The sequence below is a fragment of the Copadichromis virginalis genome, unplaced genomic scaffold, assembly GCF_057382275.1.
Source record: "Copadichromis virginalis isolate Kocher_CV1m ecotype Utaka unplaced genomic scaffold, C_Virginalis_male_GT1.1 unmapped_scaffold_1, whole genome shotgun sequence".
Lineage (NCBI taxonomy): Eukaryota > Metazoa > Chordata > Actinopteri > Cichliformes > Cichlidae > Copadichromis > Copadichromis virginalis.
The window spans coordinates 8,966,536-8,991,435 of NW_028188589.1; the positions used below are offsets into that span (position 1 = coordinate 8,966,536).

Consider the following 24,900-nt stretch of genomic DNA (forward strand, 5'->3'; position numbering starts at 1 on the left):
TCATATCCTGATCATCCAGACAGATTTGATGCTTATCATCAGCTGCTGTGTAGAAATGGTCTGACTGGTCGCTGTTACTGGGAGGTCGAGTGGAGAGGAGAGGTTAATATATCAGTGAGTTACAGAAGCATCAGAAGGAAAGGAGGAAGTGCTGAAGGCTGCTCTGGATGGAATGATCATTCCTGGAATCTGTACTGCTCTGATGATGGTCCTCAGTCTGTCTGGCACAATAGCAGATCCACATCCGTCTCCTCCTCCTCCTCCTCCTCCTCTGTCTCTAACAGAGCAGCAGTGTATGTGGACTGTCCTGCTGGCACTCTGTCCTTCTACAGAGTCTCCTCTGACACTCTGATCCACCTCCACACCTTCAACACCACATTCACTCAAACTCTTTATCCTGGGTTTGGGTTCAATCCTGGTGGCTCAGTGTCCCTGTGCTGAGTGGAGTGTAAAGAGTGTCTCCTGTTACAGAAACACTCTGACTGTTGAACAGATAGTTCAGTCTGTACATGTCTGTCTCTTTCACTCACAAACACGTTTTCAGATTCATGGATTCAATCAGTTGATGTTTGAAACTCTTCTAAATGATTCCTTGTAAACTTCTTCCTCTTCAGTCACAAACAAACAGGAAGTGATGTCACATGTGTTCCTGTCCACACAGCAGAATGAGTCTATTGCTGACAGTGATGTACAAACAGAGTGAGCATTTCTGAGGCCCAAAATAAACTGAGTAGTTCACTGAATGAACAATGGACTGTGAGCTCAGTTCCTTCATCATTAGTATGGATTATATATGTATATGTATTATATTAGTATCATATATATCAGGTGCTGCTGCTTTCAGTCATTGTGCAAATGTGCTGTTTGTAAGCTTGTAAAGCTGCAGTCAGCTGAGACTGAAGAAGTCACCTGATCAGTGAGCAAACGTTTCTGAAAACGTCCAGATGAACAGAATCAACCTTTTGGGATCAGCCAGCAATGCAGCATCATTGTTGTTCAGCTTCAGAGGTTTGCAGGAATGAACTGATGACCAGAAACAGCTGCAAAGTCCAAGAAAATACCAGCTGGAGTTCAGCTGCATTTGAAGAAGTCAAAGAAAAGTAAGGATGGCAAAGGGCGACGTTTTCTTCCAAAGAGCTGCAAACATGGTCGACGCCTCATTAGAAGAATCATCTGGACATTTGTGAGGAACTCTAACCAAGAAAGCAACGTCACACAGATCCAACAGACAGTTTCCATGACTGCAAGTGTTGAGTGGAAAAATGCTACATTGCATTATTGCATCCTCTCACCACAGGAGGCGCTGTTGGCACCACTGATTGCTGATCAGCTGTTCTCTGATGATCTGATTGATACTGTGAATAACGGGACTCACTGAACTCTGTGACACAGTGAAGATTACAGAGTTTAACTTCAACATCTGACTGACGTCACACAGACAGAAGGATGAACCAGTGAGGCACAGAACACAGTTACTGGAGATACTGGATCAGCTCCATGTGAACCTCTGATGGAGAAGCTGCTGAGCCAGAGAAACATCAGGACATGACAGCAGCTGCACTTATCTAACAACATGTAGCAGAGCTGATCTATGTTAGAGGATCTATCACAGCAGCTGAAGCCAAAGTCCAACACTGGATACCAGCTGAGCCTGTGCTGAGTGTAGTGTTACAGGAAAAGGGCAGAAACACTGGTAGCTCCCAGTGATGCTGACTGGGGCACAGAGCTGAATGATGCAGCATCAGGACACTGTTTCAGTCTGACTGACAGAGAAACCTGTAGCTGTATCTACATGTGAGGCAGAGGCCACACAAGCAGCTTTCTATGTTTCACAGTGACTGAGATCTTCAGTGGGGGTGGACATGCTCCTGTACAGACCTCTGAGGAGAACCAAGGTGCAGTCAAAGAGTCCAGTCTGTCCTCACAGATGTGAACATGTGCTTTCATCAGGTCTGCTGTCAGCTAGCAGGCTCACATCAGAATCACTGTTCCTGAAAAACACAGTCTGTGTGACATCATCAGTCAGCTGATGGTCCCAGATCTGAATGGTTTCTGTCTCTACTGAGGAAGTCAGAGAATATCACTGAGGTGTGGATCAGGTCTGAGTGAGCTGTGGAGGGACAGCTTTAAACAGTCCACAGGTCTCACGTCCTGCTCAGTCTGCTAGCAGATACCTCGTATTGTTCCAGATGTGCTGACATCAGCAGCAGCACAGCTGTGTGATACCATGAATCTCAGTTATTGATCCAACACACAGTAAATACAAAGATCAGGATTTCTGAGAGTAATCATTATGAGTCTGAACACATGATCACTGAATGTTAGTCTCCACAATAATAAGCTAACACAAGCAAACACAGCTTTCAGCTCTTATTTTGAAACTGGCTTATTTAGAGAGCTGTGATGTGAGCGTGCCTGGCTCTGAGGCACTTGGGTCAGCCTCTGTTGTTTAGAAGTGTTACAGACTGTGAATGACACAGACCTGTCAGTTTCCATGTTTGTCTGTAACACAGCTCAGGGGCTCCATGCTGAACGCATCCATCCAGTGTTATTGATCCAGGACTGATACCAGCATTGGGATCAATACTACAACACACAATCACATGTGTCCACGTGATGCAGTTTGAAGAGCAATCAGATGTCTCTGTATGAGGAGGCGGGGTCACAGGAGGTTCACAGAAACTCTGCAGCAGCATCATCAGCTCACATGGAAACTTTGATGATTCACTTCTGTGGTGTTTTTACAGAAACACGTCACAAAATTAGCTCCACCTGTTTTGTGAGCTTTGAGTTTCTTGTCTTCATCCTGGATTCTTGTGTTGCTGTTTTTACACACAGCAGATATTTCCTGGTTGCTTCCTTGATGACCACATGAAGCTTTCTGAAGCTTGGATTGAAAACGCTTCATTACTCAAAGCTTTCCAACACAGGCCTCTGTGCTGCCATCTGGTGGACAAACATGTGAAGTGCAGCGTGAAGCTACAAATGAAACTGCTTCAGCTACGTTTATATATAACATACTATAACCTATATAATGTGGAGATCAGGGAAATTATTTTGTTGCTACTGTTAATAATCATCATCATTACCATTGCATTGATAATATAATCTACAGCACTGATATTGCATTCAGATGTTTAAACATTTTGGTACCCAGTTAGCCTTTACTACAGGTGCAGTTATAACCACTTTAAACTGTTGAGTTGAATCTATGATCTTAAATGCTTTTGAATGCTTGTTATAATCTTAAGTGTGTATGGGCTGATTCTGTTGATTCTGAGTCCATCTGTGCAAAGTCTTGACAGGAAACTGCAGGTTTGCAGAGCGTGCTTTTGCAAAAGTGAAACTAAAAGCAGAGTGTAAGTGCAGCTTATTCTGAGGAGCTGTTTGGATGATGCTATTTGAATAACCAGGTTGTTCATTATTATCTTTTATACTTTTATATTCTTTTATTAAGCTTCTAGTAGAGGTTCTTGATTAAAACATTTATTCAATATACTACATATATAGTTTTAGTAAACTGCTGACACATTTGAGAGTGGCCTCTGTTTGACTGCGAGCGTTAGTAGGTGAGAGGTGACACAGAGTGCCAAGTGAGGTCGTGACACACACACACACATAGTAGATACATTCAGTTATAGGTGAGAGGTTAATCATGTTTGCTTGCAACTGCGGGCGTGCAGAAGTGGTATCTTACTGCAGAGCATGGTCTGTGGTTTTGGAGAAGCGGCAGTCAAAAGGTTGACAGGAAACATCTGCCATGAAGATAGAGATAATGTTCTTTTCAAACTGTGTTAAAAGTCATTGTGGTTTTGATCTGACGTATGTATGTATGTATCTGTGTGACGTTGAAGGGGCGTCATTAAATCCAAACCCCGATGGTATAAAATATCTGTTTATGCTTTGATTAGTCGGAGATCAGCGCTGTCTGCGTACGGCGCTGGTCCCCCCACGCCTGTGTTCATTAAAATCAATTGTTTGACCAAGCTCTTCTGGACCTGGTTGTTTGTACTCTCCTTCCTCAATATTTGAACCTTAACAATAACTATATGTATAGTGTATTATGTAGGTGTTAGAGCTGGGGGTAGAACTGCTGATGGCCTGGTTGTTATTCATGTTCCCCATGGTTCACCAGCTCTCACACAACATCAGCACCAATGATCCACGTCCTTATAAACCTCTGAATCAGGTCCTGAAGCAGTGACGTCCTGAGTGAAGACCTCACTGATCACATGACTCTGGTCACCTGGACTCAGTGTTTCTGAAGCAGTGTGCTGGGTTTTTAAAAATACGTGGCTGCTGCCTGATGTTGGGCCCACAGAGGAAGACGACTCACTCGCTCTTCTTCACTTCCTCCTTAAACATGTGGAAGGAGAGCAAAGTGCTGCCAGACTCTTATTTCTGACAGGAACAGAAGAAACCACAGCAAACTGGTCCAGTTCTTCATCTTCATCACAATCTGTTTATTTCTGATGGTGTCTTCAGTCTGAGGTTTGAAGTTTCCATGTCTGTGTGATGTGTGGTGTGAAGGCTGCTGGTTAAACTGGGACTCACTGTTTAAAGCACTGAGTGCTCATAGAGAGATGCTCCATGAGTCCCAGTACAGACTACAAACATGGTGGAAACTTAGCTTTGATATCCACACACTCTGCACGTCTGTGAGTAACTGTGATGAAGATGTGCAGAGATCTGTGTCCAAACAGGAGAAAGACTGTAAAGACTCTGTGCTTCTAACAGCCTCTGTTAACATATGTGAGGCTGTTTGTTGTTGTTGCCATGGAGCTTTGCACTGTTTGGGTCAGCAGGTCATGTGATCAGGTTTGTTCTGCTGGACGATGGTTCAGTGTCAGGTTTGTTTGCATTCATCAATAAATATCTAAATAAATCAAAGGCTCCATGTTTGTTCTTTCATCATGTGACCTCTGCTCATCCATCTCTGTGAGTATCAGGATACATTTGGTTCATAATACACAGAAAAATCAGAGTTATTACCTGTAATAAATGTGAAAGATTCCTGCAGTGATAACCAGGCAGGACTGAAACACATCCAAGCTGTCACCACGGTAACAGCAGCGTCCATCCACAGGTGAGGGGAGGAGCAAAAAGAGGGACTTTGACCATTTTATACTAAAAACACTCAACTAATGTTTCTAATATGAAACAAATAAGCCCACATTAATGTGAGCGTTTATTAAATAATAATAATGATGATTTCCTCCTGATCTCATTTCCACAGCAGAGAAAACTGTGGTGTATATTGAGGTGGAGGGTGTGGTCTGTGGCTCAGGTGTAGAGTGAGGGTGGGGTGCACCACACAGTACTGAAACACTCCAGCAGAGGGCGCTGTTAAGTCCTTATTGTAACACAGTTACTGTGTGCAGTTAGACTTCATACATAATCTGCACTTATTTCCATCAGACATGCTGTCAGTAAATGATTGGTTTCTATTGATTCTACTTCCTGTTGACTCGTTTGATGACAGTGAAACAATCACAGCTGATTGTGTGATGATGTAAACTGTCACTGTTACATTCAGTGTGTGTGACATAATGTTAGTGCAGGCTGATAACAGCCTGGTTCTGTTAGAAACACATGAACGTGTCCATAGATCAGTGTGTGTTTAACATGAGAGCTTCAGCCCTGCTGATGTGTTAAATAAAGACATGCAGGAAAACTGATGAGACTCTGAAATAACTCTTTATATTTATAATGTAACTCTGCATCAAAAGAACAACAAAGGATCCCAGACAGGTTTCTGTGAACAAAGACCATTCTGATGTTTCTGTGTTTCTAACACTTTGACATTATTAGTAAACAGACTGCAGTGAGCAGCATTTATAAAGAGCTTCTATATAAAGATATGACAGCTGTTTGACAAGTTTATCACTCTGTGTTTGGACCTGATCAGTCCAGCTGTTTACTTGAAACATGTTCATTTACCTGTTCTGTTATATTCATGTTCTTGTCTCTGTTGAAAACACATTTTAATGTCCCTCAGATTTTTCTCCCAGATGAATAAATATAAAAATGACACAAACTGACTGCAGCTACTTTTTGTCCTTTCTGTCAAAAACCTTCATGTGACTCATGAGAGACACGTTTCAGCTGTTTGTGACAGATCAGAGGCCAACAAGTCATTTATAACACTTTCCATCATTGTTTAAAGTTCTCAGTGTTTCTGTGTTGCTGCGTATAGGATCTCCCAGCATCATCACTGTGCTGTCCAATCATTGTGTGCGAGGTTACCCTTATAGTGCGATGTGTGTTTGCACAAAGAGAAGCATGTGTGTCAAATATAAATAAGCACAGAACAGAAACAGCTGCTCGTTTCTTCTGTTTAGAGTCAAGTTAGTGTTTTGTGTCTTTGTTTGAGGCCTGATGTCGAGCAGAGGTGTGTGTAACTGCACTGGTCTGTTATATGTGTGAAGTGTGTGCTTCTCTTCAGCATCATCTTTGTCACTGCTGATTCCTTTGTGTCATCATGTGTTGAGAAGAGAGAACAGTTATAACGGAGGAGCAAAAGGAAGCCCTGAAATCTGCATCAACAAGGAAGTGTTGGCTCACCAGTGATCCCAGCAGAGCCACTGGTTTGGCTCCAGTTGTTACAGATTCAATGATGTTGTTGCTACAGATACATGTCAGCATCTTTATTGAATTTTATATGAAGCAGAAATGGTGTCATTAGGAGAAGAAGAGGAGAACAAGTCCGGCGAGGAGGCAGCAGCTCTTAAAGATGAAACAGCAGCTCAGCCCTGAGCTCAGAGAGCTGCACATGAAAAAGCTCCTCAAGCAGATCCTGTCAGAGGTTTGTCATCAACAGGAGGAACTGTTCACATCATAGGATGAAGATGCTGTCAGCTGGATGAAGAAGGTTATTTAATGCAAACGTTCACACTGAAGTCAAATTGTTGTCGTGTTGAACAGATTCATGTACTGATCGTCTCCAGAATGTTAGAAGAGCTTCAATGAATCATTAGAAACAACTTACAGCTGCACAGCTGTGTCAAACACATCTGTGTGTCATTGTGGGATTGTTGTGTTTCTACATGTGACACACGTCTAAAACATGCACACAATCTGAACACAAACAGGGACTCATGTGTTCCCACAGCCAGATGCTGAGAGCCATTTCCTTGTAGTCCTGTGTCTACATACATGAACCATTAGATGTTATTGGAATGATTGTCAGCTCTGATAGTTTCATGTGTGTTTAGCTGGACGCTGTTTGATCCTCGACATGTTTAAAGGTGTCCAGTCCTGAGACACTGGGGCTGGAAACAGCTGTGATGTCATTGGACTGTCACACAGACAGAAGTGCATGAAGTGAGCAGCCGAGGAGCCGCTGATGTTTTGGATTCAACAGCATTTGAAAGGTCGACACAGACACATTTGCACACAGAAAGCTGAATCTGTCATATGCCACAGTGAACTCACTGTTCAGTGTTTTTCAGGAAGCTTCTTAACTGCCTCTGCTGCCAAACAAGCAGCTGATGTCCTTGAGAAGAAGCTGAAGAAGTCTTCAACAACAAATACAGGAAGTGGACTTTCAAATACTAGATTCACTTTAGACTCACAGAGAAATGACTCAACCAGCTGTGTTTGACTATATGAAAGGTCAGTGTGTGTCTGCACACAGACTGTTGTGTTGGACTGTTATTCAGTTGTCTGCTGAATGTTTTCAAATGTCTGCATCTCAGCTGTGATGAGGCTGGGGGTCATGGGAGGCCACCGTAGCAGCCTCTTCAACATCATGACATCATCATAAATGCTGCTGGACTGTCTGATGGGCTGACGGTGAAAAAGCCGTCGGGAAGGAAACAGAAGACATTTCAGAGGCTGCAGCAGATTTCTTTGATTCGGGGCCTTTTTCAGCTTTATTGGACAGAGCAGTGAAGATAAGTGACAGCAAAGCAGAGAGAAAGGGGGCGTGGCCCGGGTCAAAGCCAGGCCAGCTGCTCTCCACCTCGTGGTCACCTGCTCATCCTAGTGAGCTCCACCAGCAGCCCTTTCACACACTTTACACTGTCAAACACTGTGTGTGGACCTCAGCTAACAACAGGCTACATTTAAGTCTGGACTACATGCTTTTATATTGTTTTTATTCCATCAGCAGCTCAACATCATGAGCAGCTTTGACATAAAGACATCAAACTCAAGCTGACTTTAAGCTACTTTTAATACAGGGGCTCAAAAACAACAACATCTTTATTATATATCAGGACAGAAAGTCATTTCATCTCAAAGGGAAACAGCTTTATTTGGAATAACCAGCACTATCAACTGGTTTGGGATCTCCACCAGTTTCATGTCTTTGCAGCTTCTCCAACAAAGTTCCTGTAAAATCAGCATGTTTGTCTTTATTGGTTTGATAGTGATTGATTATTCAGTCCCAATCTGCTGTCATCTAAAGAACAAAATGATGTTTCTATGAGTCACAAAGCTCCAGATGTTGTCGGCTTCACAAAGAAAACAAAGAACTTAAACACAAAGTGTTTGGAGCCAAAATGTTCCCAAGCTGCTCTTTTTGAAATGGCAGAGGTACAGTGGTGTCTAACAGCACACTGTGGAAGGCAAACATGTTATTGTTGGATGAAACTTCATGAATCCTTTGTAGATTTGAGCTGTTGGAGCCTTTCTTTTCTCTTCAGGTGTACAGATGCTGAGGAGGCAGGTGAAGCAGGTGGAGCTGTTGTGATGCTGCAGAGGGTGTGTCTTAGTAACTCTGTGAGGCAGAACTGGATCCAACATTGTGGATGTGTTGATGTTGGAGCCATTAAGAGTCTCTGGCCACACTGTAGGATTTCCCTTTGATCCACTGTGGGGGCATTTTGGAGTCTGTTAGTGAAACTCTTCATGTTTGTGTTTGACTCCAGTTTATAGAAACAGAGAAATGTGTCATGCTTTTGTTCGGCCTCCACAAATACACACATTTGTTCATTGGTTGGACTTTTTGGAAGGAGACACATTGAAAACCATGTTAATAAGATCTTGTTGTTTCCTGTGGATCCGACACAGAGAGTGGACTTCAGACAGAAAGCGTGGAAGAGATTTTAGAGGCCGTGTGTGGCAACAGGAAGTTTCTGTGTGTTTGCTGATCTTACATGTGGAAAACAACACGTGATGTTTGTGAAGTTCTACAATGATCATTGTTCTCACAGCATTTTGAGTGGGAACAGTTCAAACTGGGAGTAGTGGGAGTTATTTACTGATTGAAACAAGCTGAATGTTTCTGTGACGATGAAGATCAGCAGCTCAGCTGATCAATGAACTGACATCTATCAGTCGTTTCATGAGATGAAGTCATCAGCAGACATTTGTTCTGACTGTGTGATGAATGTCAGAACGTCAGGGCTCTGCTTTAGTCACTGCTTGATGATCATTGGCTCATTGTTGAATCCAGGGCCCAGTCTGACCTCTGACCTTTGCTGCAGGTCTTCTGTGTTATCTCCACTTTCATGTCTGATCTTCTGCTGTATCGTCCAAAATAAACATCTGGATCATTTCCAACACTTCAGCAGATCTTTAGTTTGGGCAGTGCAGCACAGAATAACACATATTGTACTATACTGCCCACTTCCTGATCTTATTGGATCTGTGTGTGAGGTTGGTGAAGGAAACACATGTTTACTGAGTGAGTCGCTGCCATTAGGAACTAGTTTTTATATCACAGCCTGGAAATCACACAGGACCATTTCTGCAAGTGAAAAGTCGTCATTGGAGGAAAATGATTGTGTAGTTTGTGCGACTGAAGAATTGTCCCAACTACATGTGCTGCTGACCCTTGACCTTTTCTTTAGGTGCACAGAGGAGTCTGTGGGAACATCCAGAACTGAGGCATCTTGTGTACAAACGTGTTCAGACCAGATGTCAAATGATGTCAGATGTCATCCGTGAATGGATGCAACTGTGGATCGTTCCAATAAAATGAGGCAGTTTTGTAAGTACAAGCCCACTACAACCCATCATCAACATTTTAAATTACATTATACATCTTCACTGATATAAAGCACCACTATTTTAACCTGATTCACTTTTTCCACCCTAACAGTTCATTCCTCAAATCAAACAAGATATTTGACCCTAAAAAAATGCATCAACAAATCATTTTGTAATAAAATATTTATTCTTCAACTTTTACAAGTGAAATCAAACAAGTGTGTTTAAGAGTGAAACCAGAGTGGAAGCTGCTCATATAGAGTCCAACCCAGGCTAAAGTAAGCTGAGTAGAGCAGCACCATCAAAGTGTCGGCTCTCTGAACACGGTGCAAGATCGCCATCTGCAGGACAAAACTAGTTTTTCTCGCCCTCCTCGTCAACATCAAGATGATGTCATCGTAGAGCAACTGATTCCCTGTCCGTCTGGAACAAAGCATTTACATTAAAAAAGACATTTACAGAAAATACAAACACCAACAACACATCTCATCATCACATGATATTTTATTATTTATTATATTATATATTTTTATTGTACCATCAACATCAACAAATACCAGCATATTTTCTTTGAGATTGAGTAGAGTGGACCTTTCCCTTGGTTCACTTCCTGCTCGCAGCATCAGCTGACCTCTGACTTCCTGGTTAAGGGCTCTCAGCGTTGACTGGAATATCAAATCGGACTCACACCATGTTCTTGTAATGTGGTCATGTCTGTCAGCTGTTTGAAGAGCATCTCTGGCCTAAACACAATAGGAAGAACAACAACACGGCAAAAAACAACAACACATTTCCATATTAGATGAAGGGCACCGTAACTGGAAATGGTAACATTCATCTGATGCTGCTTTGGATTTATCTTCTGTTTTAGACCAACTTTGATCACTTCGAGCCATCTTAAGTCCGTTTGTTCTTCTCACTCACTAACGTCTCGTATGATTTCAGATCCCTGCTGTTCCCCAGCTGCCCTGTAGGTGGCCTCAGTGTGTCTCACACCATTTACAGATGATTACAGGTCGTTTACAGTTCAAACAGGTCCAACATAAGAAATATGCAGAAAATATCCTGTTATAACAGTTTGGGTCAAAGTGCAGATGTTCCAGATGCTCTGAGTCTGTCTGTGTTTCATGTTAACATGTAGATGTTGGACCAAAGTGAAGCTTTTTGATGTGACAGCAGGAATGTGAAGTGTAACTCTGAGCTGTAGGAAATGAAACTAAACGGACTTTTTCTCCTTTATTTATAGGAAAGTGTAGGAGAGCAACAGATGAACAAGCGTTACTGTAACAGGAAACATCAGAGGACCTTTATGTTCATCATCATCACTGTTTCCTTGTTCTGTCACAAACACACAACACTTCCTGCTCTCTCTCTGATGGATCTGATTGGCTGTTTCATTCACAGGAGGTCAGGGCGTCACACAAACAGCTTTAACTGCACAACGACACACTTTAAATCATCTGCAGACAAACCTGTGTGTTTGATTTATGAAGAAATAATAAAGACGTGTGTACAGCTGTCCATGAAGCAGCTTCTCACACAAACTCTGACACTTCAGCCACTTTAATTCCTGCAAAGCTGCGTAATAAAGAGCTGTGACTGCTATGAGCTGCTGATGATGACTGCATGAAGCTCTCAGCTGAAGCTTCTTTCATTTATTTTAATGTTAATGTCGCCTTTTTAAGTCTGTGTGAGGATTTTAATGACACACATTAAAGGAGCTTCTTTGATTAGAACCAAATTCATGTTGATTTTCAGCCTGAAATGATAAAAACTTTAATAATTCTGTTTATAATCATCAACCTGGAGACTAATGAAAAGTATAATAGTGAAAAAAAGCCTTTATTATTTGAGTGATGCCTGAATCTGCTCAGAGACAACACAGAGGTGTTGATGACAGTTTGACATTAACTGAATTAAAAACAAAGTGCTCTTATTGTGAAAATCTGCCTCCTACTTCTTTAAATCATTTTTATGTATTTTTTAACCTCACAGTGAAACATTGAGGCATTAATCTGACACAGTTTGATCAGCAGCTGTGTTTTCACTGACGTTTCACTTTGATTTGTTCAGACTGAGCAGAGAGGATCGGTTCTCTGTGTGCGCACTGCTGAGAAACACAAGCTCATTTCTGCTGTTTCATGAAAAGTGTTATGGAGGAACAAGAAGTTCAGCCTCTAAACTCTCAGCGTGAGGACTGAGTGAAGAGTTTCAGAGCAGAGAGTTTTGGCTCACAGCTTTTAGCGTCTACACAAAGAGACGATTACGCACTTGATCTGAGAACATCTCCACCTCCTACAAACAAACTCTCCTACGAGCAGCTGTCACAACCACAACAGGCAGAAGACTGGATTTCTTCAGGTCAGATTTCATGCAGTTTGCATAAATTGTGTGTCACAGACTTTGTAGTTCACATTTGTGTGACTCGTTTAAATCTTCTCCTCCTGAAAGTGAAACTCTTACAAACACATCAGGCCACAACCTGCTGCAGGTTAATGATTGATCTGAAGGCAGCTGACCTTTGAGCAGGAACTTGTGAGTCTTTTATTGTGTTTAGCACTGCCAAGTGCTGGCCTCTGCTTCCACCATCACATTTACACTGGTAGGTTCAGCACTGCTGCCTGCTTCAGACTGAATCCAGCAGCACAAAGACACAAGTTAATAAAATCAGCATCTATTCCTTTATCACTGCTTTGTTACAGAGGAGAACAACGCTCCAGTAACGCGTAATCCCATTACTTTTTTGAAGTAACGAGTAAAGTAAGGGATTACTATTGCAAAAACAGTAATTAGATTACCGTTACTTTCCCGTAGGAACGCTGCGTTACTGCGTTACTAAAACCGTGATTTTTTTGCGAGAATGTCTCACGACAGTGACGTAAGCGAGTGCGACGTTAGTGACAACAGCTGTGTGCAGATCAACAATGGATCACATATCGAGTGCAGAGAGAGTATGAGCGTGCAGCGTTTAAAGCGTGGAAGTACTGACCTTACTTTGAGTTTGATTCCATAAAAAGTGACAAAAACATTAGTGTCCGCTGTGCGTGGGAAGAAAACTTCTTTTTACAGCGAAAAAAAAACGTAAACTTCCGAGCAAGCACCGAGTAGCTACGACGTAATGGGAAACTCACAGAGAAACTCACGGATTCTTCCACTGACCGCGGCACACCTGCACCAGGGTAACCCTCCGCCTGCCCCACTCCTGCTTTACAGGTGAAAATAGAGCAACAGGACCGCTGAGTCTTTGACTTTATTTATTTTCTGCTGTGTTTTACTTGCATCTATTTGAAAGACTGAGTGTAAACACAAAAAATATTTTATTTTATGTGCTGGAATGTGCAGAAAATAGGTTTACATGTTAAACTAATTTCTTCCAGTCAGAATGTTGCAGATAATTAAATGTTTGCTCGATGCATAAAGTTAAAAGATTAAATCTAATAAAACAAGTTTTAAAAAGAGACTTTTCCATTTGATTACATTTTGTATGATGGATTATGCAGAAAAAGTAGAATTGGGCTGAAAGATCTATCACTTTATCACCTACTCAGGTTGGAAATCAGGTTTTTAAAAAGTAACTAAGTAACTAAGTAATTAATTACTTTTGAAAATAAGTAATCAGTAAAGTAACGGGATTACTTTTTTTGGGAAGTAATTAGTTACTGATTACTGTTTTCAAGTAACTTGCCCAACACTGGACAGAGTGTTGGCTTCATCACCGACACACGTCACCACATCAGGAAACAGCTGGTTCAGTGAGTATTTAAGGTTCACTGCAGACAAACTGGAGAAAAACGAATCACATGAAACATTTGTTACTGGTTTCTGACCTCGTCGTAGAGACTCACATACCTGTGTTCTGCTATCAGTGTGATCACATGTGCTGGTACAGTTTGCCAGGTTGACCCATGTAACCTCCACTATCCTGTAGACGTGGAATATGTTTCACATATGGATCGCTTCATTACTCGACTATGACTGTGTGCTTCACAGGTGCTTACTGAAGTGCTGCTTTACACAAAACCAGACAGTAAAAATAAGAACTGCAGGTCCAGACCACAGATTTATGTGTTAATAATAATGTGCAGTCACTCATTGTCACAGGATACTTCCTGCAATGATGCTACGGGTCACGCAGTTCTGCAGAGGTGGAGGAAACAGATGCTTTTCCTAACAGAGACACTTTAACGACTTAAAGAATCTAACTGACACACAAACCTCAGTTTGTCTGACATTCATGAGAGTAAATGCTCCTGAATGTTCTGTTAGTTCACTGGATGTTCACCTGACTTCAAATGTAAAGATCCCTGAGACAAACTCTCACGAGTTCAGCGGCGACGCGATCGCACAACCAGCCGCGACGTTAAAGGCCGACGCGCTCACTACCTTTGGTTACAGCTCTCAGCTCACACGACATACACAAAAATAATGACAACACGAGTCCTCTGTAGGACGTCACTGTGGTTTACTGACAATGTTCTCAACAACAGACGCACAACCCTGGTTTGGTCTGGTTATTTGTGTTGTACGGCTTCGTTGGTCTGACGAGCTTTTAGGGATGTCAGCAGAAGGATTTCACGTGCTGAGGTCATATTTATGAATCAACCTGAACAGCTAATACTTTACCTCTTTATTTTATAACACATATGAACACGTTATAGTAGATTTGTGCAATGTATTTCACGTCTTTATGGGCGTATAGATCTGTAAACAGGCTGATGGGTGTGTGTCTGTTTATTGTAGCGGTGCAGAAATGTTAAAAATGATGACAATAACAACACTTCTCACATCAGGCTACAACACAAACCTCCTGATAGCTGCAAACACCAAAACCCCAACGACAGGCACACAAAGAGCGAGCAGGGACCCACCCTGACAGCATGTGAGCCTCCTACTACGACTCACTGTGGAGCAACACAACACCAGGAGACGGAGGATATGAGAGAGGATACAGCTGCTGTGGGGGAGCAGCCACACACTCCACAGGAGACGACGGGGTGAGAGTTCGGATGGTTCGGTGCTCCTAACATCATGTGGACGCTCGTCTGCACATAAACAAACCTCACCTAACCCCACCTCCTTTCTCTTTTTGCAGGGTGGGGTGCTCCATCCTTACACACTTTGCACCACGTGGCTCTCCATCTATTCGTTTACCTTCTTGGGTCTCTTCCTCCTCTGTCCCAGCCCGTTGAGGCGATCGCTGGGGTCCAGCCTGTAGTGGGAGTGGCTGTCCTCGCTCATCCTGTCCCCGTCCACTCCGGGTTATTCCTTTCTTCTTTCTGTCCTCTGAATCGAGCTGACCTCTCTCCTCTCTGGTCCTCGCTCTCTGAGCCGGCGGAGCATGAGAGAGAGGAGTGGTTGGGGAGAGGGAGGGGAGACGAGCGAGGGAGGGAGGGAGCACAATGGTGTTGCCATGGCAGCAGCTGCCACCAGTGTTTATCTGGAAACGTCGCTGGCAAACCAGAATAGTTGCCACACGTTGCCACACTCGCACACTCGGCAGCCACACGTTTGTGTGCGACCTGCCCGTGGCTTCCTCGTTACAGACACACCGAGAGGAAACGCTCAGACACAAGGCCGAACATGAACGAACACTCGTGTGTGGGAGGAACAGGGCACAGACTCCACGCCGTCGTTAAAGATGGCGTGTGTGCTAAACGGAGCTGTGCGCTGATCGATCAGTCAAGTGAAAAAAAACAAAGGAAGCTGTCTGGATGGAGTTTGCTGCTCCCACTAATCAACGAGATGCATCACAGCTGGAGCTGATTGATGCACGAGCCACCGTTTGCACAATCCCACCGACTCCACGCTTGTGTTTCCTTTCTGCACCATGTTGTTAACACTGACCCCACACTGTGTTCATGAGCTAAAGAAATCACGATGATTTCACTGACTCGTCTGCACAAAGCATTTTGTAGGTTACAGCATGAAACGACTGTAATCTCCACATTTACACTCACAGTTTCTGTTTTACTCTCAAACTGATCAATAACAGCTTTCCTGTGTAACAAACACACAAAATAAAACAACTGTACCACCAATCAAACACAAGGAAAATAAATGATATTGTGAGTTCAGCAGTGGGTCTGTGACCGGTGTGTAAGAGGACGATAGATGAGTGGGTGTTTGTAGAAACAACCTTTGTGATTTAAATGTGAGACAGCAAAGCGTCAGACAGAAGCCTGAGCTGAATATTTCCTGTGATATGAAGTCACCGTGTTTGGGTCGGTCAGTCGACTACTACTCAGTGAGTGTCCCACACACACACAGACCCACACAGACCCACACACACACACAGACCCACACGGATCCACACAGATCTTAATGATGGCCTCAGGCTTTGAGCTCCCACTAACAGCAGGTCATAGCAGCATCCCATTAATAGTGATGAAAAATGCAGCTACAGCTGCTTTTCCACTACTGGAAGTTAATGAGGTCAAAGCTGGAGCTTCACCCTGTTCAGACTGAACCATGTGAGCCGGCCTCGCTCCACAGAGGACGCCTCCAGGACAAGCGTGGGCTCCATCGAGGCCCACAGCTGCTGTGACATCGTGGACGTGTTCTTTAGCTTGTTTTTCAAACAATCTCAGCAAACGTGCCAAAATCATCTTCAGTGAGACTCTGTGGCACACAATCCAAAAACAAAGAAGGCTAAAGGACATGCTCTGTGTGACCCACAGTCGTGGCTCAAATGTGGGACTGTGGCCTGGTGTGACCTGAACACTGTGGGAACCTGAGGGGCAAATCTGAGGATTTCATTTGGCTTTTTCATTAGAGATAAGATGGATTATGTGAATGAACAGGCAACACACACACACACGTAGGGTAGCTGTAGCCCGACTGGCTCATCTGCTAATCAGAGGGTTGCTGGTTCGATACCTGGGATCCAAAGTGCAAACTCTTGGGGAACGAGTCTACTTTGTGTGCATCTGAGGTTGAAGCGGAGCTGGTTTCAATAAACTGCTAGTTTCCCTTTCATACTCCTGAAGGACGTTCCTCACAAAGAGCGAGGCAGCAAGTCTGTGCAGGTCCTCAGTCATGCAGGTCAGCGTCGTCTGAAGAGCTTCTCAGAGTTTCATCTCTCACCCAGTTCCAAGCCCAGTTTGTGTCCCAGATACATGCCGCTGATGGCCAGGAAGTGACATCACTGGATCAGTTATGAGAGCGAACCCTTCAAGACTCAAACCTGCCTGGCAACGAGGGAAACGGCTACACAGGAAGTCCAGTGACGGGGTGCAGATGTTCCATCACCGGGATGTCATCGCTTGTTGTGTTTGCGTCACGGGACTTCCAGGTTGTGTTGCTGTAACAGCCCCACCCACACCGAGGTGGTGCTCAACTGTAACTGAGAGACAGAGTCAAGTAGAGTCGAGTAGAGTCAAGTTGAGCTGAGGCAGTTATGTTCTACTGGAAAAGAGGCGACTGTGGCTCAGGACGTCAGTCGGTAGTTCGATCCCCGGCTGCTCCAGTCTGCGTGCCAAAGTCACCTTGGGCGGGATACTGGCCCCTGTTGCTGCCAGTGCTTTTATTAGATGCTCTGGAACTGGTTTAGTGCTTAGGGAGGGTAGAAGAGTGCTGTATAAGAACCAGTGCATTTACCATTTACCATTACTCTGGTTGCCAGTTTGCTACGGTCACCAGCGGTTTGTATAGAGGACACAGACCTGTATGTGAACAGATAGGGAGAGTGTTTAACTCCAGAGGAAAAGTTGGTTTAAGGTGCTGCATGTTCCACATGTGCACTGCACATCTGCAGCTAGTAGCTGAGGAGTGGTTTCCACGCACGCGACGTCCATAACCCCTCTGTCCTCCACAGGGGCTGACATCCAGCTCTTTGGGCCCTCACAACCCCAACATCGCTCTCACACACAGCACCTGCTCCGGTCAGCTGATTAGACAGCTCATTGTGTGTGTGCGAGGTGAATTAAGGTTATTATAAAGGACATTCAGATATCATCTCTCATCTGGGAGAGCAGCCAGCAGCTGCAGGAGGTGAGCATCCAACGACATGATGAACCCAAAGACTCCAGCTCAGCCAAACTACAGTTACAGATTACAGTTACACTCCTAACTGTTCCTGCAGTATTTAAGAAAGACGTCAGTGATTCAGACCAAAACTGCTCTGCTAACTTCACATTTACTAAACATTAATGTTCCCAACACAGATTTACATGAGAATGACAGGACATCATAGCCCCCCCTGCCCCCCCTGATATTACATCACTTCAATCCCAAACAGAAGGAAAGGAAAGATCAAATCTGTCTTGAACCTCTGCTTCAAAGTTACAGGAACACTGGAGTCACTCTCACTGTCAGAGACCTCAGTGTGTTGGAAGCTGCTAGAAGAAGCAGATGGGGGAGAGGAAGAGGAGGGCCACGGTGCTGATCTGAGGAAGTCTTCTGATCAAACCACAGCAGACCAACAAGCCCGACGTCGTTCTGATCCAACATGAAGGCTTCCATCTGTCTATTCTGTCACATCGCACACGTCTCAAGTCATCCTGTTCAACCCATCACAACATAATAGTAACAATAAAACAAAGGCAGTGGAGCGTTCACCACGAGCTTCTACAAAAGTGCACGTTCATTTTAATAAAACTGTTTTTACAGCAGTGTGCGAACATTAATATGTTGTAACCAAACGTTTGTTACACCAGCTGCACTGAACCTGTGGAGACTGGAAGTTATTTGCTGCTGGTTTGTTCAGACCTGTTACTGCACACCTTGCATAGTTTGCATAGTTTCCTTCACTGCATGCAAAGAGACGAGGCGGGTGGAAACCTGCGACCCTGATCACATCACCAGTCCATCACAGTCAAACACTCACGGCTGTAATCTATTTCAAATCAAAGTGTTTGCACGGTGAGAAGAAGCTGGCGTCGCTGGGGGAGCGTGCGCCCGGCTGCACTTAAACACAATCTTCATTGGTGCTGTGAAACATCCACGTCTCACTTCATCTGCAAAGAAACCTGATGCATCGCTTTGGAAATATTTGAAATCCCTCATTTGTCACTATGCACGACGAGTCGACCGGCTGACCAACCTCAGGTTATGCAGCGAGTGCTGAGAAGCAGCTAAATGGCTGCAGTGACTTTATTCCCTGAGTGGGTGTGTGTGCATGAAACCCAAAGGGGGGCTGTGTAAGAAACAAGGGGAGTCTCTGTTGTGCTCACAAAGAGGAAACCAAGATCTGGATTTTATGGCCGAAAGAAGAAAACAGCACATCAAAAGGACTCTGCAGTCACAGCGCCCCCTGCTGTTATCACACTAGAAAGGTATTTATTATTATATTAATTACGCAGCATGCAAACATATATAATGTCTCTCTGAGGGCATCTTCCTGAAATATTAATGCATGTGCTAAACAGCTGTACTCAAAGGAAGCAGACACACACACACACACACACACACACACACACACACACACACACACACACACACACACACACACACACACACACACACTATGTTAAGCATGTGTGCATGTTGGCTGTTCATGATTTATTTATGGATTGGCTTTCTCTTTGCGCACAGAGAGCCGGAGGTTCTACTGAACTCTGGGTTGTTACCAGTTCATTACCAGTCATGTACCAGTAGCCCAGTTCAGCATAAACCCAGACAGTACTGACATACTGGTCTGGACAGATTACTGACCAGCTTGGAGTGATCTCGCTTCGCTCACATTCAACAGAAGCTTTGTGGAGATGAAATCAGTGTAACACTGCGCCTCCTCAGGTCAGAGACCACAGACGGTAACAAATGAATCACTTTGTAAGGAAAGCCAGCTAGACTGGACTGAACTGTCTGAGCTGTCATTGATCAGTTATTAGTCGTTTCCTGGCAGCTTTCTCCGAACAATCGCATCAAAAAGCCACCAAACCGAACATGATGTGATTAATCTGCTGCACACAGGACGCTGCTGAACACCTAAACCAGGCCCTTAGAGGACCTCTGCCCTCTGTTATAATAACCACACATCTACTACTGACAAGTGGCTAATTATTGATCATTTATTTATAATTATTTATTCATGAAATCACAAAACAACGAAGCTAAGATGCTCAGTAAAGACAGCGCTGGCCTTTCTATCACTGTCCACTGTCACAGCAGGATGTCCAATAATCAGAGTGGCTGCTGCTTCTGCCTCGTGTCTCCACACAGAAAGGTCAACAACTATTTGAGGCATATTTACCTCTCTGTCACCAGCCCCACAACAAACACATACAGAACGACCGTCAGCAGGAGTCAGGCTTTGGACAGCTGCATGTCAACTTACCTGCAAGAGAAAAGACAAATTAAGTAGTTACCTTAAAAAAACAAAAGGAATTATTTCTTAGTATCTGGTGAACTAAGTAGCTGCTGCCATCACAGATCATCAAAAACAGTTCCAGATGCACAGACAGTGGCTGCAATGTACATATTTAAATTGTTTTTAACACTTGGATCCACTTTAGTTCTGTTTATGTTACGACAAAAACCAATCCCAGCACAGGCAGCAGCACCCACAGGCGTGTTGTTTGTGTCACTGGCAGCTATAAATAACAGCAACATGTGAATGAAGTCCGCCGAGCTATTCTTAGGCTCCGCACAAAAGGAAAAGCCATGAGCTTTCTAACTCCAGTGTTCTTGATATGTCCCCCCACACATACAAAAAATCAATTTTTAAAAAATGATAGAATAAAAAGAAGATATACAAACATCAAATGCCATAAAATGCTCTGAACAGACGAGCTTCCACTGGCATGTGTACATTTTACCTTAATGCAGCCTTAAGTCACAGTCGCTCCCTAAACGGAGATTCACTTGTTTCCATTTTAAGAACTCCCTGCAGTGTGACCGATCCTGGAAGCTTCACTACATCTGTCTAAGGCAGACTAATCACTCAAGGACATGGGCCCTGGCCCCCTTTATAAAGGCCCCTGGCCTCAGACTATTCTGTAAGTAGGGGACTGCACCGAGATACCAAACCAGCTTATGAAATGTGACAGTGTGATTGTGTTTAGTGCAACTACAAGATAGCTCTTATTACTAATCGGTTCTAAGTAAACTTTATGCTTTATAAGTGTTTGCAGTGCTATGAGATGTAAAAAAATAAACCGAAATACACTTAAATACAAGTACTGTATTAACTATTATGTAAAATAAACTACAGAGTGCACTCTGCAAAGTGTGTTTGCAGGGCAAGAGATGCAAGAATGCATGACAGAGGAATAGAATAGCTTTTATTGTCACTGTTACAAGAACAATGAAAGGCTGTTTGACATCTCTCCATGTGTGTGAAGTATTTACACAATCACAGACAAATTTACATTTACACAAGAAAGCTATGTACAAGTTATACATGCACCACTTCTGCACTCACTTCCGGTTGAGTGAACGCTGGCGCGACTGGCTGCCGCTACTCACCGGCCGCCACTCACCACTATCGCTAAACGTTAACGCTACTGGACTCTGGACTTCTGGACTTCTGTCCTACTCCTGTTTCTAAGGCCCACCGGTGTCCCTACCCAGCTGTTCCTGTCCATGATGTGGCCTTTCAGGATCTATGTACTCTCAGTGTGGGTCTGGATCCTTATGTCATCGATCTACCGACTCGGCACTGGACTTCATCAATATACAGCTGATGAGCTCCTCCGGCTCCGCTTCTCTTTAGCTGCTCCGCCGCTGGCTGCTCTTCATTTCCACACGGACATTGCCTTCCTCCCTCGTCGAAAGTACGTACATCGAGGCTCCCGTCGGTATTTCCATTAGGATAATTCCAAACCAATTCAGTCCTTCTGGTCCACCTCTGGTCGCTCTCAACGGAACCCCTGCAGGTCTATTGACCACAATGTTCTGACTGGTCTGCCTAGGTCGGCTAACACTCTCATCCAGTCCGACAGTATTTCTGTCAACTTCGGCCTGCTTAATATCCGTTCGCTTATGAACAAAGGACATCTCATCCAGGATCTCCTAACAGACCGTAAGTTTGACTTTTTCTGCTTGACTGAGACATGGCAACAGCCCAATGACTTTTCGCAACTCAACGACTCCACCCCCCCGGGGTTTGTTTACACCTGCCAACCTCGCGAGTCCGGCCGTGGTGGTGGCCTCGCGATAATCTATCGCGAGAACTGGAAAGTCTCGCCGCTGTCCGCCCCTACGTACAGCTCCTTTGAATCTGTTGTTTGTCAACTTTCAGGACCTACCCCAACTGTAATAGCTGTCATCTACCGCCCCCCAAAATTTAATTCTGTTTTTATCAGTGACTTTGCCGATCTGCTGACCAATCTAGCTACTGTCTCCCCTAATATAATATTGCTGGGTGACTTTAACGTTCACGTGGATAACTGCGACCATCCTCTTACCAAGGACCTTCTATCCTGCCTTGATAGCTTCAGCCTTAAACAATACATAAACTTCCCTACCCACATTAAGGGCCACACTTTGGACCTAGTCTGCTGTTCTGGACTTACCCCCTCCATCTGTACAGCTGACGAACTGCTAATTTCGGACCATCTACTTCTCTCCTTTAATGTTCACATGACCCTCTCTGTAATTAACAATCCCCGTATTATCTCTTTCCGGAATATCAAGAATATACATCTTGATATCCTTTCCTCTGCTTTTTCTAGCTGCTTGTCTTCTAACAACTTAGCTATTCAAGAGGACCTGGTACTTTTTTATAATCATAGCCTTAGTAGTATTTTAAATTCCCTGGCTCCACAAAAAACCAGAACTGTACTTTTTTCTCGCTCTGCACCCTGGTACACCCCTGAACTCCGGCTACTGAAAGCTAAAGGCCGACAGCTTGAACGTCTCTATAAGAAAACTGGCCTTACTATTCATAAGGATATGTTTAATAACCACGTTCTGTTTTACCAGGAATGTATTAGTCAAACCAAATCTGCTTATTACTCTGCTATTGTCTGCTCAAGTGAGAACTCTACCAAGACCCTTTTCTCACTATTCAACTCTTTTAACAGGCCACCTGATTCTCTCCCTGCTCATCTCTATTCATCTAACTTCTGTGATGCTCTAATGCTATTCTTTATTGATAAAATTCATAAAATACACTTAGACCTGGACCCTAATGCTCAATGTAGCTTCTCTGTCCTAACTTCTCCCCCTTCTCACTTCCTCTCTGTTTTTCAACTTCCATCCTTAGCTGATATTGCTGATCTCATCCATAAATCAAAGCCTTCTACCTGCCAGCTCGATCCTATCCCCACTGTCCTCGTCAAAGCCTGCTTACTCCCTCTCCTTCCCCTCATATCTGCTATTATTCACTCTTCACTCACCACTGGAACTGTTCCTGCTTCCTTCAAAGTTGCTGCTATTACCCCAATTCTGAAAAAAACTGGTCTAGATCCCAACAACTTTAATAATTTTCGTCCTATCTCCAATCTACCATTTCTCTCAAAAATCCTTGAAAAAATAGTTGCTTCACAAGTCCATCTTCACCTAACTGATAATAACCTTTACGAACAGTTCCAGTCTGGCTTTCGTCCTTTACATAGCACTGAAACTGCTCTTATAAAAATAACAAACGACCTTCTTATAGCAGCTGATTCTGGTCTCCTCTCCATCCTTATCCTTCTTGATCTGAGTGCAGCTTTTGACACCATCTCTCATCCCATTCTCCTTAGCAGATTAGCTTCTATTGGTCTCTCTCACACTCCACTAGCCTGGTTTAAATCATACCTATCTGACCGCACTCAGTTCATTCAATTAAAATCCTTCACTTCTCAGCTTTCTCCTTTATCCACTGGGGTGCCCCAGGGATCTGTCCTCGGGCCCCTTCTTTTCATCATCTACCTTCTTCCACTCGGACATATTTTTCGTAAATATAATATTCAGTTCCACTGCTACGCCGATGACACCCAGCTCTATCTCTCTACCAAACCTGACTCTACTCTTCCTCCACCCTCCCTCATCCTCTGTCTAGCTGAACTTAATTCTTGGTTCTCCTCCAACTTTCTTAAACTCAACAGCAATAAATCGGAACTTCTTCTGGTTGGCACTAAACGACTGCTATCCAGAATTAACAATTTCTCTCTCACCATCAATAACTCGCTGGTCCCTATCTCTCCCTCTGTGAAAAGCTTGGGTGTCATTCTCGATAGCACATTATCCTTTAACTCACATATCAATAATATTACACGTGCAGCATATTTCCAACTCCGTAACATTAATCGCCTCCGCCCCTTCCTCACACCTCACGCCACTGCCATTCTCATCCATAATCTTGTTATCTCTAGAATTGACTACTGCAACTCATTATTATTTGGCCTCACACAAAAATCTATCAACAAGCTCCAACGTGTCCAGAACTCTGCTGCCCGTATTATTACTAGGACTTCTTCTACCCACCACATCTCCCCAATCCTGAAGCAACTTCACTGGCTCCCGGTCAAATTTCGCATCGATTTTAAAATAATTCTGTATACATTCAAGGCTATTCACTCTCTCTCTCCACCGTACCTCTCTGACTTATTACAGATGAAGCTCCCATCCCGCTGCCTCAGATCTTCATCTTCTCTTTCTCTCTCTGTTCCCTCTGCTCGTCTGATCACAATGGGAGGGAGGGCCTTTAGCTGCTCTGCCCCTCGACTTTGGAATTCCCTACCCCCGGACCTCAGAAATATTAGTTCATTCTCTCTTTTTAAGTCCACCCTCAAAACTCATCTGTTTAAAATTGCCTATTCTTAAATTTCTGTATGTTTTAACTTTTATCTTCTATTTTTACCATTGTGTATATTTCCAGTTTTTATCTGTTGTACAGTGTCCTTGGGTGCTTTGAAAGGCGCTATTTAAATAAAATGTATTATTATTATTATTATTATTATTATTACCTGCAAACATACGGATACACTAGGGCTGCTCAATCGGATTTTAATCTCGATTACGATCTGAGCTTTCAACGATCATTAAAAATGACTGAGCCGATTATTAGCCCCTCCCTCGTGCTTCACTCTCGCGCTGCTC

At 43.7% G+C, this 24,900-nt stretch overlaps 2 protein-coding genes across 2 annotated transcripts in view; both read left to right on the forward strand.

Moving 5' to 3' along the window:
* LOC146679771 (protein NLRC3-like) overlaps positions 1-1,647 on the forward strand; it is a 40,715-nt gene extending 39,068 nt beyond the window's left edge. Inside the window, exon 13 of the mRNA XM_085450171.1 lies at positions 1-1,647. This exon is cut by the window's left edge and continues 95 nt beyond it. Coding sequence (XP_085306297.1) covers positions 1-441 — 441 coding nt within the window. The 3' untranslated portion in view covers positions 442-1,647.
* Positions 1-24,900, forward strand: part of LOC146679770 (protein NLRC3-like) — a 182,663-nt gene that overhangs the window by 91,828 nt on the left and 65,935 nt on the right. The gene's annotated exons all lie outside the window — the stretch shown is intronic.